Source organism: Anomalospiza imberbis, chromosome 8 (assembly GCF_031753505.1).
Source record: "Anomalospiza imberbis isolate Cuckoo-Finch-1a 21T00152 chromosome 8, ASM3175350v1, whole genome shotgun sequence".
NCBI lineage: Eukaryota > Metazoa > Chordata > Aves > Passeriformes > Viduidae > Anomalospiza > Anomalospiza imberbis.
This window is the reverse complement of record NC_089688.1, coordinates 11,580,506-11,596,937: the sequence shown is the minus strand read 5'-3', so window position 1 is coordinate 11,596,937 and position 16,432 is coordinate 11,580,506. Positions and strand designations below refer to the sequence as shown.

The 16,432-nt window shown below is 41.9% G+C and overlaps 1 protein-coding gene and 1 long non-coding RNA gene across 20 annotated transcripts in view; one reads left to right on the top strand and one right to left on the bottom strand.

Moving 5' to 3' along the window:
• The window catches only part of ZMIZ1 (zinc finger MIZ-type containing 1), a 717,720-nt gene that overhangs the window by 693,286 nt on the left and 8,002 nt on the right, over window positions 1–16,432 (top strand). For 18 of the 19 annotated variants that reach the window (XM_068197351.1, XM_068197344.1, XM_068197360.1 and 15 more), the window contains 8 exons: window positions 786–996; window positions 2,202–2,307; window positions 2,831–2,991; window positions 3,283–3,350; window positions 4,702–4,770; window positions 5,285–5,532; window positions 8,295–8,458; window positions 14,158–14,406. In XM_068197351.1, the coding sequence (XP_068053452.1) occupies window positions 786–996; window positions 2,202–2,307; window positions 2,831–2,991; window positions 3,283–3,350; window positions 4,702–4,770; window positions 5,285–5,532; window positions 8,295–8,458; window positions 14,158–14,406 (1,276 nt within the window). The remainder of the gene's footprint in view (window positions 1–785; window positions 997–2,201; window positions 2,308–2,830; window positions 2,992–3,282; window positions 3,351–4,701; window positions 4,771–5,284; window positions 5,533–8,294; window positions 8,459–14,157; window positions 14,407–16,432) is intronic. The other variant, XM_068197354.1, reaches the window with a different exon arrangement.
• On the bottom strand, window positions 7,859–14,240 carry LOC137477948 (uncharacterized). The gene is made up of 3 exons (XR_011001301.1): window positions 14,114–14,240; window positions 8,532–10,878; window positions 7,859–8,236 (listed from the first exon to the last, which is right to left on the bottom strand). It is a non-coding gene; the product is annotated as an uncharacterized lncRNA (long non-coding RNA).

The window sequence follows — 16,432 nt, the reverse complement described above, 5'->3', positions numbered from 1 at the left end:
AATTTCTTCTTGAAATTACTCATTCCTAGCACAAGGTTAACATACATTTATGAAATTAAAGTCATAGTCTCTACCCACTTAATTTTTAATTAACTTAATCTCAGCATTTTCATTTTTTGAAGGGGTTATAGAACTCATTTCTGAGGAGCTAAATAGTGAGTGGAAGTTATTATAGGGGAGGTGGAAGGAATTCATGCCCTGAAAGAAGGTCTGAATTGGATAGATTTACTTCCACAGCCATGTTAATTTAGAATCACAGAAGCTGATTTTGGTGGGGGGTGAGATATAGGAGCCATTTTATCTTAGTTGATTTACTTGTTCTAAGGCAGGATTAGCTGTATTTGTATTTTGTCTGACATGCATTCATTCAAATGCTTCTTTGAGTGCTCTGAGGTAGTGAAGAATCCAGACTTACAGCACAACCCACTGCCACATATTGCTTTATCATTCTTAACTCCTAACACAGGAAGGACCTACCTGATGCTGACATTCTTCTTTCTGTAGGATCACTCCATGGTCTGTGTTTTCAAAGAGGTTTGAGATGTTTCCTTGAAAAGTCCTTTATAAGTGTAAAATAGGAACAATTTGGGGGCATGCTTGCATCATTAATTCATCATGACTTGCTTCTGTTCGGAGCTTTTATAAAGGAAGTGTGTTATGTTCTTAATGGCAATAATTCAAGAAAAACAATCTGATTGATCAAGAAAAATGTTCCTAGCATAAAAACAGCCTCCCTCTGCAGTGTGAGAGCAAAGTTAAAGGAAGATTTATTGGTTTTTGTGCAGGTCTGACTTGGAATTGCAGTTTAAGTGCTATCACCATGAAGACAGACAAATGAACACAAACTGGCCAGCTTCAGTCCAGGTCAGCGTTAATGCAACCCCACTTACCATCGAACGTGGTGACAACAAGACATCTCATAAACCTCTGCACCTAAAGCACGTCTGCCAGCCAGGGAGAAACACCATTCAGATTACAGTCACAGCGTGCTGTTGCGTAAGTACACCGAGCTCACGGCTGCAGCTGCTGATGCTGACTCTGCTATTTAGAGCAGTTTGCAAATGTTGCCTTAGCTGAAAGAGCCTTACTCTCATTTTTTTTCATGCCTTTTTCTGGTAAGGTTTTTACTGAATGATGTTGACACAGTCAGAGTGCTAATATGGAAATTTTTGCTGCTTAATTGTTGCAGAATGTAGTGGTGTCCTTCCAATGTCTCTGACGAGGTTCATGGTTTAGGGGAGGAAGGGAGTTTTATCTCCTATCTTCTCATGTGTGCCTGTGTAACAAAGTGGCTGAAGTCTGTTGGCGTAGAAGTAGATTATTGCAATGAAGACTGTTGATGGTACTTATTTCATTTACACAGTGTATTAAATGGTCTTTGGTTTGTTGTGAAAACATCAACATTGGTGCTGGTGATGAATTTTCAGATAACCTTTTCAGATTAAAAACTCATATTCAAAGATGCAATTTAGACCATTCAGCTTTCCCCTTTCTCCTTTTCCATGGGTTAGTTACTCTCAGGGATGAGTGCTGTATTTTTAATGCAGACCATTCTGCAAATCCAGTTTGAGCTTCTGACTGTTCTCTAGTCACTGACAATAAAGCAAGCTGCTAGCTCTCACAAGGTCACAGTGTGAGGCACTTTGACAAGAAGCCATCCACCCATTTTTCTTTACTTCACACGGATGTTTCCATGCATAATGTCATTTATCTGATGGCAAAGAGCAGGGGGCAGCATCCTGTGAATCCACAACGAGCTCTGTGTTGGGTAAGAAGATTCAGCTGATTCCAGGCACATCAGTTGCAAATTGTTTTCACAACTTCCAGCGTAGTCTGAGGGCAGGCAGGTAGGCTAGGCTGTGTCAGACAGTCCAGGGTTTTAAAATAAACCCTGATGTCACAGATTAATATGTCAGCTGTACGTATACTGAATATTAAGGAGGGAGGAAATGCAGAAATTCCTTGCTTTTTTAAAGCCCTTCTATACATTAAGCATGGAGCAACTGCACAGTGTGCAGAATATCCATAAGGGAGTGTGTACTCAGCAGAGCAGAACCAGCTTTTATGTTTAAGCCTCAGGCTCTCACAGAAACCAAGTGTCCAAGGGAAGAGTGCAGCTCAGTTTGGGAGTGCATTTAACACTCCCAAACGTTAACCATGTGTGTTGGGTTCTCTTCCTAACAAAATGTGTTTCCTTGCAGTCGCACTTGTTCGTGTTGCAGTTGGTGCACCGGCCATCGGTTCGCTCCGTACTTCAAGGTCTACTAAAGAAACGCCTCCTCCCAGCAGAACATTGCATCACCAAGAGTGAGTTTGCGTTTTGTGTGGGTGATGATTTCCCAGAATGTCTATGTTCAGTTATGATAAGCTATCTCTACACCAGATTTACTTGTTCACTGATAACCTTAAGATGTACTGAAGGAATTTTCAGAACATGATGTGGATAGATGAATGGCTATTTGGGTGGAGGCAACAAAGTTTCAAGGACAAGCTTAGTTCCTAAAGAGGACTGTCCTATTCCAGAAGAATCTCTCTGGCTTTTCCCCCATATTTGTTTTTGGCTCACCAATAAAGAAAGATTAATTCTTTATTTATCTAGGGCTGCTGTCGGTGCTTGTATGACACTTAATCTGATTAGGAATATAGCTGATATGCATGTGTGATGGTTTTTCTGTTCGGGAGAATGTTCTAAATTACATAGAAGACACCTATGTGGGTATATTGTTCATTCAATTGTCCCTTAAATGTTGAAGAAATTTCTGCTTTCTGTGTTAGAACTTAAAATACACTTGTTCTTTCTCACATCTATACCCACCTTCTTCCTAAACAGTCAAGAGGAACTTCAGCAGCGTAGCAGCTTCCTCTGGCAATGCAACACTAAATGGGGAAGATGGAGTCGAGCAGACTGCTATTAAAGTGTCTCTCAAGTGTCCAATCACATTCCGGCGGATCCAGCTCCCGGCGAGGGGTCACGACTGCAAGCACGTACAGGTGAGGGGGTGCCAGTGCCTGGCAGGGTCCGCTCAGCCACGTGTTGTTACAGTACCTTCAGCTTGGTTCTCGTGTGGGAGCATGGCGTTTGCGTCTGTAAGCCTCAATAGTTACCTGTATATACGTGTAATGTAGAGGAGAAAAGTAAGCTGTTTGGTTCAGTTTTCAGTGCTAGGAGGCTTTTTTCATGTCAGTTTTACTTTTGTCTAACTGCTTCATTTAATACAGTATTTTCCTTTTGTTTTGTCTGGTTTGTTTTTTTTTCCTTTTTCGTTTTTTTCTGATACCTAGTGCTTTGATCTGGAATCTTACTTGCAACTGAACTGTGAAAGAGGAACTTGGCGGTGTCCAGTATGCAAGTAAGTGCATCCATACTACATAAAATGCAGTTGTACACAATTTGACCAAATTCAGATAATATTTAAGATCGTGAAGGGGAGAAAGAAATTTTAGGAAATAAGATTATATATCACATTTACTTAAAGAGCATAAAGTCCAATGAGAATTCCTGCAATATTTTACCACCCTGGATTATTAGAAATTTAAAAACATAACAAGATATTTTCTCACAAGATTTCATTACAGATCATCAATGGGTTGTGTAAGGTTCAAGAGAGGTTCAAATATTTACATTGATAAGATAGATATCTACAATCCAGAATAAGGGTAATTTTTTTAAAAAAGTAAAACATTTCCAAGGAGCAAAAGCTGGAGTTGTTGCTTAGAGGAAAAGAGGGGTGGATACCTTGTTATAATTTCGAGCTAATATTTTGACCAATGAGTTAGTGTACTGCAGAAAAAATGGAAGAAAAACTTGGAAGTGGTTACAGACTGTCCATCCTTGTGTTTAACTGTGCAGAAAAACCAGCAGAATGTCTGCAGGCCAGTTCAGTGTCTGTAACCTCCTGTGCTCAGCACACGGGGTTGGGAGCTGAGGAGCCAGGGCTCTTCAGCTCCAGAAGCTGTGGCTGTAACAGCTGGCCCTGGGTCTGCACAAGTCTCCAGATGGGTCCTTGCTCTGCCAGCCAGTGTTAGGTACAAACAGTGGGGATTGCCCATTCTGGCTGTTCTGAGGACATGGCAGGATGGAGACGAGCTTGTTTCCATTACTGTCCATGGTTGATCCGAGTCCTAACACACGAGTGCTTTCTCAAAACTGCCCAAATATTTTCTATCTTCTACGTTTGGCTAAAAATATCATGAGAGTTGGATATCTTGCCTTCTTAACTCATGTATTCATGCATCCAGCCTAAATTTTTGTCCTGTGTCTCTGAGCATGAGCACCTGCATTCAGATCTAAGTGCCTACATAGCTAAATCATTTCCAGTTTTGTTTTGTTCTGTCCCCATCTGTGCTGATCTTAAGCAGAATAGCTGTAATGCTTAGTTGCTTTGCAGCCATTGTACTGTGAAGCTCAAAAAAAAAGAAAGATGTAATTTAAAAGTACTAACTGATATTCACAGGAGAGATCTGCTATGTTTGAAAATACTTTAAATTTGCAGTGTATTTCGCTAACAAAATTTACTTAAAGAATGTGAGCAGCTTTCAGACACACACAAGTGAATGTATCCTTATCTCATCTATTTGATGTAAATATCCTGGTAATGTAGATGTAGAGCTAAAACTGTTTCCCCAAATCATTCTTTCCCTGGCAATATTCTAACATGAAGTTTGTTTTTTGTTTTTTGTTTTTTTTTTTTTACTTTTTAGTAAAACTGCTCTCTTGGAGGGCTTGGAAGTTGACCAGTATATGTGGGGTATTCTGAATGCTATACAAAAGTAAGTGATCTCCCTCCTGATATCCAAGACTAAGCAACTAGGAGTTATGGTAATGAGTACTGAGATAGTCACACCAAAATAGATCTTGGTGATTGAACTTGAATATTCTATTGCATGGTGCCTTGGGGGAGCCAAGTGAATCAGTTTCCATCTTCTTTGTAGATATTGTTTGGGTTATCTCTTAATGGCAGCCTCACCAATGAAGCAGAGGGAAGAGCCAGAATGGAGGATTAAATGCTTTCTTGTATTTAAAAGCAGTCCCTCTGATTCAGAGGTGGCAAACCACATTGATATGTTTGGATTTCATTGTGTGGATAAACAAATAAGTGTGTTCTCATGGTTGCCTTTTTTAAAATTTGCTTTCAGCACACTCTTGAGGAGTAAAAGATTTTAATGTTGTATTACACCAGAGCATTTCAGAACATTGGTTACCATGCAGGTTCTTATGGAAACTTCAGCAGAATTGATTTTAAAAAATTCAACTGATATGTTAAATTTTCGCATTATTTTACAGCTCCGAGTTTGAAGAAGTTACTATTGATCCAACTTGCAGTTGGAGGCCGGTCCCTATAAAGTCAGATATTCACATCAAAGATGACCCAGATGGCATTCCCTCAAAAAGATTTAAGACAATGAGTCCAAGCCAGATGATCATGCCAAACGTAATGGAGATGATTGCAGCTTTGGGTCCTGGCCCGTCACCTTACCCATCCCTACCCCCTCCTCCAGGAGGCAACAACTCCACTGAATATGGTAACCAAGGTTAGTTCTATGGCTTTGTGCACCCAGCTGCTCACTTTAGCACTCAGTGGTTCAGTCAGCCTTGTGAGTCAGGTGTGTCAGTGCATCTTCTCAGAGTGATGCATGAGGACAGCAAATGGTATGGCTGCAATTCTGAAATTCTGCCTAAGTCTTTTCAGTTAAGGTTCATCTGCTCAACAGAGTGTATATTTTACTCAGTATTATATTTTAGTAATATATTGTAGTATTTAATTATTTTATTTAATATTTTAAGTATTTGGTGCTTGTCATATTCATAGTCACGCAGCCCTCCCTGAATCAAGAAACAGTGTATCTTACATTGTATCTTATCTTCTATATTCATGGCCTGCCACAATAGACATATTTGTGCCTTTTTTTTTATTTTCTATGCATTTTCCTTCTGTTCCACTCTCAAGTGAAAACATTTATTACTACATAAGTAGAAAACCTGACCCATTAACCCTGCTACTTGGGCCACTAGGTTAACTTTTGGCCAGGTAAGTGACATTCCGTAGGCCACCAGAGAAGGGACAACTTGTAAAGAGCTTTTAGCTGCTTTGCAAACACCTTTGCATTAGAAAATTACTTTTGAGTTCCCCTGCCCATGTGCTACCAGATTGAGGAACGGGGAACTAAATGCAGGCAATGGAGACAGGTTTTCAAATTACTGGTATGTTGTGAATAACTCCATTATAGTGACAATTCTGAAAACATGAAACCAGAGACTGTTTCTTTTGCAAGTAACATGATATGAGTCAGTTCAGCTCTGGGAAAAGACCAACTGTTCACACTATCAGAATCCCCAAATTGATTACAAGGTGATACATGTGCTTTTTGCAGGCGTTGAAGAAAAATATAGATTGCGTGCAAAATACAGTTAATTTGCTCCAGTGACTGCAAAACTGATGACAGATGATAAAACTTACAAGGTTTTCAAACAGATGAATGATTACTATAACAAAGCCAAGAGCACTGAATCACATTTTTTCCCTCGTTTAGTAGGAGTGAAGTGCAGTCAGAGCCTGAGAACAGAGCTATTCCTCACCATATTTCCAGCAGGAGCAGACAGGATAGCCACATCACGTGTGGGATTTAGGCTTTGTGTGAGCATGGGTGCCTGGACTGTTATTTTGCTGCCTTCCCCTGTGGGTCCTGCAGCAGAGGTAGTGACTGCTCCTTGGAGCCCTGAGTCCCCACTGGCAGGTGAACCCACGCTTTCCTATTTGCCCTTCAGCAGGGATGTCAGCACAGTGTGCCATATCCTAAATGTCTGACAGGTCACTCCCTCAGTACATGGCACTACTCTTGCTGCAGAGAGGGGGTTGCTGCTGCATGGCTGTAACTCCCTGGGCATGGTGCCTTTATCTTTATTCTCCATCAATATGTGCACTGAAACTTACTGATTGCAATTACATAATGTCCTCTGATTAACAGTTCTTTAGAGCAATGTAGTAGTAGTATTACTACTGTGGTTTATGTTTGTTTATTTGGGTTTGACAGGAAGCATTCTGAAGTTTAATTTGCAAACATAACAAATATTTGGTACTACAAGATCACATTCCAGCTGCCTGCTAATTAATTATTCCTGATGCAAGGCAAGACCAGCTATGTTCTGTGAGACTCATCCAGTTTGCAGATTAACAAAATGAGAATTAGTAAGGCTCTGCAGTATTTACATGATAGATCAAAGTCCTGACATCTTTGAGAAGTACTCTTACATGGCTAATGACTGCTATTCCTCCAAGATTAAACTTCTGCTTGTGAAGCTGTGCTAAAGAGCAAATGATGCAACTACTTCAGTTTGTCAAACTCCCTTCTTGAGTTGAATATTTAAAACTGCTCTACTTCTACTGACAAGCTGCAGACTCTCTGTGCAAGCTCCAAAGCTATTCTGTTATTTCAGAGCTCAGTATCATGCAGTTCAGTTGCTTGTATGAAATAGGTGAATGGTTTTGGTTTACTTTTTGCTGTTCATGGCAAATAAGCCACTAGAGCTGATATCTGAGTTGGAAGTGTTAAGAGAGGAATCTTGACAAAAATTATGAAGAGTAAAATCCCTGTATTGGGATACCTGCTTGCTTTAGAATTTGGAAGATCCCTGGACTGAGGTGGGCTGGATCCCTATGGACAGTGGTCATACAGTACTTGTCCTGCAGAGCAGCAGGGGACTCCAGGCCTGCTTCAAGATACGTGTGTAAATCTAGTCCATCATGTGAATTTTATAAGTTTTCTGGGAGCCCCAATTAGATATGAACACCTCTTCTATGCCTTTTATGAAGAGATAGAGTAGAGGCTGTGGTATGAACTGGTATTGTGGAATCTTTCATCAGAAGCTGAAGCAATGCTAGTCTTACTGAGTGTGTAGAAGCACAGCCATAAATAACTCAGGTATCCTATAAATAATCTGGGACTTGGGCAGTCAGTCTCAGTTACACTGAGATGCTTCCAGATACGAATATCCCATAGAATTTAATATCCTGTTTACTTCTCAGCATGGTTAAGTTTATGTGGTGACTTGGCAATAGTTTTTCAAAATGTCAGCAGTTTTCAATTAGTTCCAACACATAAATGAATTATTGCAGCAGACAGTGTTTGGAAGCCAAGTGCCCTGTCCCCACTCGCTCAGCACTGGGGGCACAGCTTTGTCAAGTTCAGTGTCACAGCTCCCTGTGCTGTGCAGGGGGAACATCACATCACACAGCTCCTGCAAGATACTCAGAGAGATCAATGTTGGAAACAAATCACATCTGTTTCTCTTTCAGGCAACAGTTACCAAGGTCATGGCAATTTTGACTTCCCGCATGGGAATCCTGGTGGCACATCTATGAATGACTTCATGCATGGGCCACAGCTGTCACATCCCCCAGACATGCCGAGCAGCATGGCAGCTCTCGACAAACCTCTCAGTCACCCCATGCAGGAATCTGTAAGTAATGGTGCTGGGCATGTAGATTCTCGTTTCTGGGGGTAAGGAGCTCTCATCCAGCTGATGGACTTACCTTATGAACTGCTTTGAATTTTTGTGGATTCCTCACTTGGGAAGTTGGTGAAATAGAGTAGTCTTGAGAAATGCCAGAAATGCCAATTTTTAGTTTCTGACCATTTTGAGTTTTTGGAGAAACATTTCTGTACTTTTTGAATTGCCATTTAAGCTTGTTTATCTGAAAGAAAGAACCTGGCTCAGTGTGCTTGTATTAATCATTGTGCTTTGCTCTGACACATGAAAAAAAATGTACTTCATTCTCTAGGCCAGCAGGACTGTGAATATCCATCTCCAAGAGACAGCTTGTTAAAGCAAGATACTGGATGACTTCAGAGCAGGGACAATATCTTCCCTGGCTTTTTCTCTGAGGGCAAAATTTGCATCAAAGCATTTTGAGGGGGAATTCCACTCAAGAAGCATGAAAGGCACTTTTAAACTTTTGGTAATAGGATAAGTTTGCAGATTTCAAGGAGAGACACTGCCACTGGTTTGAAAATAACAATGTAAGAGACTGAGAAGTAGAGGTTCCTCAGGTTTCAAATGAGGCAGAACTGTGTAACTGGAAAAGCAGCTTGCTCAGAGCACAGAACTTTATATATCTCCAGAAAATGCAGTACCACAGCAACTAGGTGATAGAAAAGCTACCAGCAGCATTTAGCTCTTAGGCATGGTTAGTTATCTATTTTAACTCTGTGTGTGGGGTGTGTATACATCCTTTTTTGTTCATTTAAGTTGCAGAGCAGGGGGTTTAAAGTACGCTGTTACTGCACAGGAAGGATGTTTAACTTGACAAGTCATATGTGCTGTGTCTTTAGTGAATCCTAGAAAGTACAATTTCAGAATGTAATGAGGAAACGTGGTAGCAGATGCTCAGCAAAAGCCTACTCAGTGAATGTCTCCTCTAGCTGGCAGTGGATTTTCCAAGGAGGATGGTGAGAAATAGAAGAGAGTGGAGGAAGAATTCTTCATATAGTTTGGAGAGAGTCCAGGTACCAAGACTGTCTGCAAACGAAGAGTCCAGAAAATGTAATGACTTTACCACTTTACAGGCTGATAAATGAGGACAAACATGCTGCAAACATAGTTCTGCATTGGCATATTCCGCATACACAGCACGGAGTGGTCATAATTCTCTGCACAAGAATCAACCACACAGTAATGAGAGGAAATGGGTGAACCAGCCTGAACCACTCACTGCTGCTTTCCTTCGAATCAAAGTCACAGGGAATTATTCTTTGCTTCCCATTATCTGGCACCTGCCTCTTGACTTCATCAGACATATCTTTGCTGTGGTAGCTGCCCTGGTGAAATTTCTGAAGTGGTAGGATATGAAGTAGTTGAATATAAAAGTGAAGAATTTGTAGCTTTCTGAAAATGGGACTGTTTACATATAGCAGAGGTGGAAGTTTCTCAAAGCTATGCACATTCCAGAGCTGTGGGAGTGTATCTAGGCAAATGTTAATGGACTTCCAGTTCTGTGGGCCAATCTGTAGAACATCTAATACTTGCTTATGGTAGCTGGCAATTAAAGTAAACCTTTGCCTTACTTCTCTCTCATCCATCATGATACTCAAGCAATACCATTTGGGAATAGAAAGCAGTGCTAAAGCAGATTCCTACATTATGTCAGTGGCTGGTTTTCTGTAATGAGGATCAGTTTTCAGGTCTTTTAGCAGAGGAGAATTAGATTAACCTTGTCAATGTGGCTGTGCAGTTTTCAGTCCACATTTGAGGACTCTTAGTGCTCCCACACAGCCTTTTCAGTGTTATAAATCTCTGCTTTCCTCTTTCTTTCTTTCTTATCCTCTCTCTTTTTTTCTTTTCTCTCAAAATTAACTGTTTGTCTGTAGCAGACACTCAAGAAAGGCATCTTTAAAATCGCTGCTTTTAGAGAAATACATGCCTTTAACACATTCCTAAATTGTGTAGTTGCATGTCTTTGAAGAGACACTTCATACAAAAACAGCTACAAACAAATTGTGTGATTGAACCAAGGTTTTAAGATATTGCTTATGTTCTTCTCTGGCTTTGTCATTCCTTTTACACAGTTAGCAGCTTTTTGTAGTTTGCACATACTATTCACTTTGGCCATTTACAAGGTGAGTTGGGATTGAATGTTCTGTCCTTTTAGACCTGAGGTCTCTCTTAACTGGAGCTGAATGCTGCTGAGAAAGTTCCTAGCAGTCCTAGTTTGAAGATGTATGTGGAGGCCCTTACACAGTGGTAGGCAGAGAAAGTTGACCCTCCAGACATACTCTGTAGGTCACTCCAGGAAACGCAGATATTTGCTCAGTGTATTTAAGGCTGGGTAACCAGGGATGGATCAATCAGAATTTCCTTCCCTTAACACTGCTGTTCCACTCCTATAGAAGAAGAAAAAATCAAGACCTGAAACATGATCAGAATACCTCTTCCCCAGCATAGAGTGTTGTGAGAGCTGTGGAACAGATACCACAACAGTGCAAGATTGCTACAGAACAGCTGCCACAATCATGGCAGCTCCTGTTTGTTTTCAGAAATTGTAACCGCATTTGAGACAATGGAGAATTCAGTTAGGACTAGTTTAGTGCTTCTTGCACACAGTATAAGGAGTGACTGAGCAATGGATAATGACACCATAGGTTCATACACACAGGGAGGTGATATGAGCTGGTACTACTGTAAAAAGTCATTGCTCTTGTTTCTATTTTCACTTTTCCTCCCTTTCAAACGTGCAAAAGTGTTACTGCAGCCATGAAGTGATCTGGACCCAGGTACTGATGTGACTGGAAACTAATTCAGGGGCAGGGTGGGGAAATTCAGTGCATATCTACAAGGTTTCACCTTGCAGACATGGCAAACGGGTGGATGGGAAAAGTGGCCAAGAACATCAGCAGGGTAGGCAGGATGGCATCTTATAACAGTTTTGGTAGCTAACACAGCAAAAGAGTTGGTAAAACTGTGACCCTGGTAATGGAGAGAAATATAAACTATTGACATACCCTGGTGATTTTTTTCCCACTAATAATTTTCTTCAGAGACAGAAAGAATATTGTTGTGCAGTGGCAGGCCGTGTTGCTCCACAGCTGTACATCTCAGCACTCCTAGAGGTCACTGTTGGGCTGTAGAGTTGTGTTGCTCTGTGCTATTAAGCTGAAGATGGAGTTGTCTGCTATAAGCTCTTCTTTTATAGACTGTAAATGCTTTAAGAGTGCCAAAGCTTATGCCACTAAAAGCAACTCTGGAATTATCTTTATGTGCAAGCAAAGGAACTTTGTTACACTCTGCATTCATAGTGCAAGTCAGTGCTTTCAGAATAAAATGGTGGGAGTTGTCATGTGCAAGCTAAACATACCCAAAGTGTGTTGCTTACGATGTGTTTGCACCTTAGCAAACTTATCATCAGTTAGCTGAATGCAAATAGAAAATGTTCCCATCCTGAGCATTTTGCTTTCTCACTGAGGAGCTGGTGGAGTCAGTGGCCTAAGTCAGATGGATTTGGAATCTGTGATGGCTCTTCAAAGAATATGATTGCCCTCAGTCTTACAATAAACAGTTAGTCCCTATACACCCATTGTCTAAGGACCCAAGTGACCGTGTTATCAACTAAATATATATTTAAATCCTTGCCTGTACAAACACAATGTAGAATTTCTAACGTGCTTACTTGTTTTGAAATCTGTCTGAGAGCTTATGAGTGCCTCTCCTGGTTAAAATAGTTATTTATATACACATGTCAGCATGACCCTTGCTTTATGCATTCAGAGATAAATTTAAGACATTCTTCAATATAATCCTGTTTGGTTTTGGTTTATTCCAGAAACTGGTTTCCTATGTTAACAACACTATCATAAATTGTTTTTTACTTTTTGTTGTTGTTATTATTAAGCTTTCTAATTTCCACACCTTCTGTTGCACATGTCCTTAATGAGTGAGGAAGGAAACAGTACTATTAAGACAGACATCTACTTATACTTGGACTCCTGCAAAGCTTTTGGGCTGCAAATTCTTTTACATTAAAGTGTGATCTGTGGGCAGATTTTGTACAAATTTTCCCCTACAGTAACAGCAGTGTTGGAGAATGTTTTTCAAGTAGTCAAACTATGACCCCAATGGAGAAATGTATATCAGTACTTTTTACCATTTACTTTAAACTCTCATATGGCATAGAGAGCCAAATACCATGCAGATAGAATCATTTCCACAAACCCTTGTGATACCAAAGTATTGAAAAGGACCTCCATGCAGCTTAGTGTGACTGTCCCAGTGGATCAGTATTCAAGTTTCAGTTTTCCTAAGAGTAGTGAAAAGTATTTAAAATACTTGTTTCTCTATTTTTTTTTATGGGAACATTTTAATTAAGTTTTGTAATAACCTTCCTTTTGCTTTCCAAAGCTGAAGGCTGAGGTTAAGATAACTTTTCAGTTTATGTGATATGAAAGGGTGAATACTGACATAACATTTTGCTGGTTTCTGTTGGCTTGGCTGGATGAATTTCATGCTGTTGTTGAATGTATTTGTTCTTTTATTTCAGCTTCACTTTGTCCAATATGTAGCATTCCTCAAAAAATGTTTACATTTTTTGTTTCTCCATATACCCAATTTACATGAGATATCTGATTCTGAAGCATTCAGACACTTCTTTGTCATGGCACCAAGCTCAAGCCCCAGAGAATCCACTAGAATTAGATGTGACATGCAGCAGAAGGAAGAACTGTACTTGTGCATTTTTATTGCTTCTCCGTCATGTGAGAAAGACTTTTCCCCCATTCAGTAATAGGGTTAGGAAGACACATGTGGATTGGTAGTTTATTCCCCACAGAAAACATAAAAAATGTGAAGCTCTTGTTAGACAACTCATCCGCAGCATGAATACAAAGCAGAGTGTGATTGTTGGCTTAGTTGAAGTTAAGGCAGTGTACTTTGCAATCAGCAGGTGTGCAGCCACCCACAGCAGATTGGCTCATGGTGGGGAATGTGCTTCCTGAGCTGCTTTGGTTCTGTCAGAACCCGGAATATCAGCAAGGAAAACCTTCAGCCTTTAACAGGGGTGTTGCATTCTGAGAAGAAAAGGAGGGAAGGAGTGGGGAAGAGCTGGTGTTTACAAGATGTTTGTAAATAGCTGAGACAGGAATAGGCTGCAGTGTCAGGAAGCCACTGAACAGGGGAGCTGAGCAGAAATGATGCATTTTCTCAGTTAATGAGTTTCCTGGCATAGGGATAATTCAACAAATTCTCTGTTCATTCATAACATTTTTTAGGGCAAAAGCATCTGCCTTACTAATGCTGAGCAGCGCCCATAAGCCTCCTTCCCTCCTCTTTGTGGTGCATTGTTTTGCATCTTCATACACAGTTTTCCACATTACAAGGAAGCAAATCAACAGCACAAGTTCAATGTTTTTTTCCCCTTGCAGACAACCTTCAAAAAGCTGAAACACTTCCTCCAGCATTGGGATATGGAGTTTCCTTTTCCAATGGCGCTTTTTTTTTCTTTTTTTCTTTTTTTTTTTTGTTGTTTGTTGATTGGTTTTGCTGGGGTTTTTTGTTGTGTGTGTCCTTTTTTAATTTATTTTGTTTTATAACATGCAGTTACAGAGTCAGGCACCGCGAGCACTGTACCTTGTGGCCTCACTTTCTTTTCCTGCTTTTTTCCTCCTCCGCAGATCCCTCATCCCGGCAGCACTGATCAGTCCCATACTTCCATGCAGCAAGGTTTGCACGTCCCTCACCCCAGCAGCCAGTCAGGGCAGCCATTACATCACAGCGGGCCTCCTACCCAGCAGTCCCGGCAGCCGCCCCCGGCCGCTTCTAGCAACCATCCACACAGTGACCTGACCTTTAACCCCTCCTCAGCCTTAGAGGGTCAGGCTGGTGGACAGGGAGCACCCGACATGCCGGAGCCCTCGCTGGATGTAAGTCTGTGTCATACTCTCATCTGCCTGCCATAGCGTGTGCTTCGCATCGCGCGGGAGGGCGGGGAGGGCAGGGGCCGGGGCCCGCTTCCACAGCACATGCCATCCTTTCATGCTTTGGTACATGGGCGCAGGTGCTGCAGCCAAGGTGACAGAGCGCTCCTGACCTGCTGGGAGAACGGATGGTTCTGGCTGGAGCAGCTGCGTGGTGTGCGAACCATAAGCCTCTTCCTAGCACCAAGGCAGGCATCTCTTTAGGCAGCAGCTCGGGCACCAGGCTGGGAGCCATCTCCTCCTTTCGCAGCTCGGCGCTGGTTGGGCTGTGCTCTCCTAGACCCTGAAGCTGTTGCAGTGCCTGGATAGGAGGAGGGAGACATCTGTGTGTGGTTCTGACTGTGGCGTTGCTGTGCCAAGTGAGCTCTGCGCTGAGCCCTGCAGCGCGTCCTGGCCAGCGGGAGCGGGATCTGTGCTGGCCCACCCACAGCGCGACGCTGTCCCTGCTCCCTGCAGCCAGAAACAGGCTTTGCCCTTCTGTACCTGCTCTTGTGCGTGGCTCAGCAGCATAAGTTCCTCCTCCCAGTACACCACACAGGGAAGTAAACAACAAGGACATTTTCTGCCTCCTTAGCCACCGTGGGAGGCAGCTCACAACTAAATGAAGTCTAGTTTTAAGGCCAAAAGTAGTCTTCCAGCTCTTAACATTGATTCAGTGGAGTTGGAAGTGACTTACTTGAGGTATATCTCTATGGTTAGACATCTACCTCCGAAAGTATAAATCCTCAGCGCTAGGATTGGATTTTTTGTTTGAGTCATGCATTCCTGTATGTGTATCTTCTGTCCGTTCCAAAGTCTGCTGCTGCACAGTTAATTTCCTTAGAGATATGTTCGCTTCTGTGCCTTGGATTTATATCTGTATTTGCTGTTGCTGTATACTTGCATCTCCCCTGTCACACAGGAGCACTGGGCTGGCAGGCAGCCTCACAGGGGAGGGAAGGGGTTAGGGGACAGATAGAGGCTCCAGGATGCTGCAGGAACAGTGATCAGTGAGGCAACTTCTGCTGTTTCACACAATACGGTTGTGTGCGCATCTTTTGGGAACAATAGTTTATGTGGTAGTTGAAGTTCTGAACCCTTGAGGACCCTGTCTGAGCAATACTGAAAGGTGAAATTAAAATGTCTTTTTTTTTTTTCCTTCTAATATTTAAGAAACATACACTATTTTGTTATGGGTCAGGCATCCATTCCTTGGTGAGAGGTAAAGTACAAAAATCTGTACACTTACCACAGTACTGTGGTTATCACTGAAGGATTGCTGGATTCTTAAAAGAGGCAAGTGCTGTACAGTGTGGGAAATAAACGTAATGGAAATACCTGTGAACCTGATCAGATGGGTTATTTTAATAGATGTGTTGTGGAACCTGGCTGAATAAAGTCCCGTGCAGCAAAGCAAACAGGGCACTGTACTGTGGGCAACTTGGCCCACTCCCTACTGACACAGTCATGGTCATTCTGCAGGAATTCAGTGAGATGCAGTCTAAGGTTTAACCTGGGTTAAAGAATCCACCTCATATGGATGCATGCACAGATAGGAGAGGTCTGCACGGGTACTTCTGACAACAGAGGCTCAAGACTGAAATCACTAGTTAGACCTGTCAATTTGCACTTCAGGAGCAAAGGGTACACTTCTCCAAACTCTACCCTAAAGCTGGCACATTCCTGTAGCTTCTGTCCCCATCACCCCCTCACAGGCCTTGGCACTCCTCTCTCTTCTGTCCCTGCTCCAGCACAGCACTCTCAGTTCCCAGCAAGTCCTGGCTGAGGTCTCTGGTTTTCACGCCAGTGGGGCAGGAGGCCAGCTGTGCTGCCTGACCCCTCTGACTGAGGGAAGCTGAGGTCACCCTCACAGCTCAGAAGACTTCAACTTCACATACTGAGCATAATGTTTAAAACTTCCACTCTTCTTAACTTTTTTAAAAATCCCCAGTATACAAGAATGAGTCTCATAGACGATTTAAATTTTTAAGAA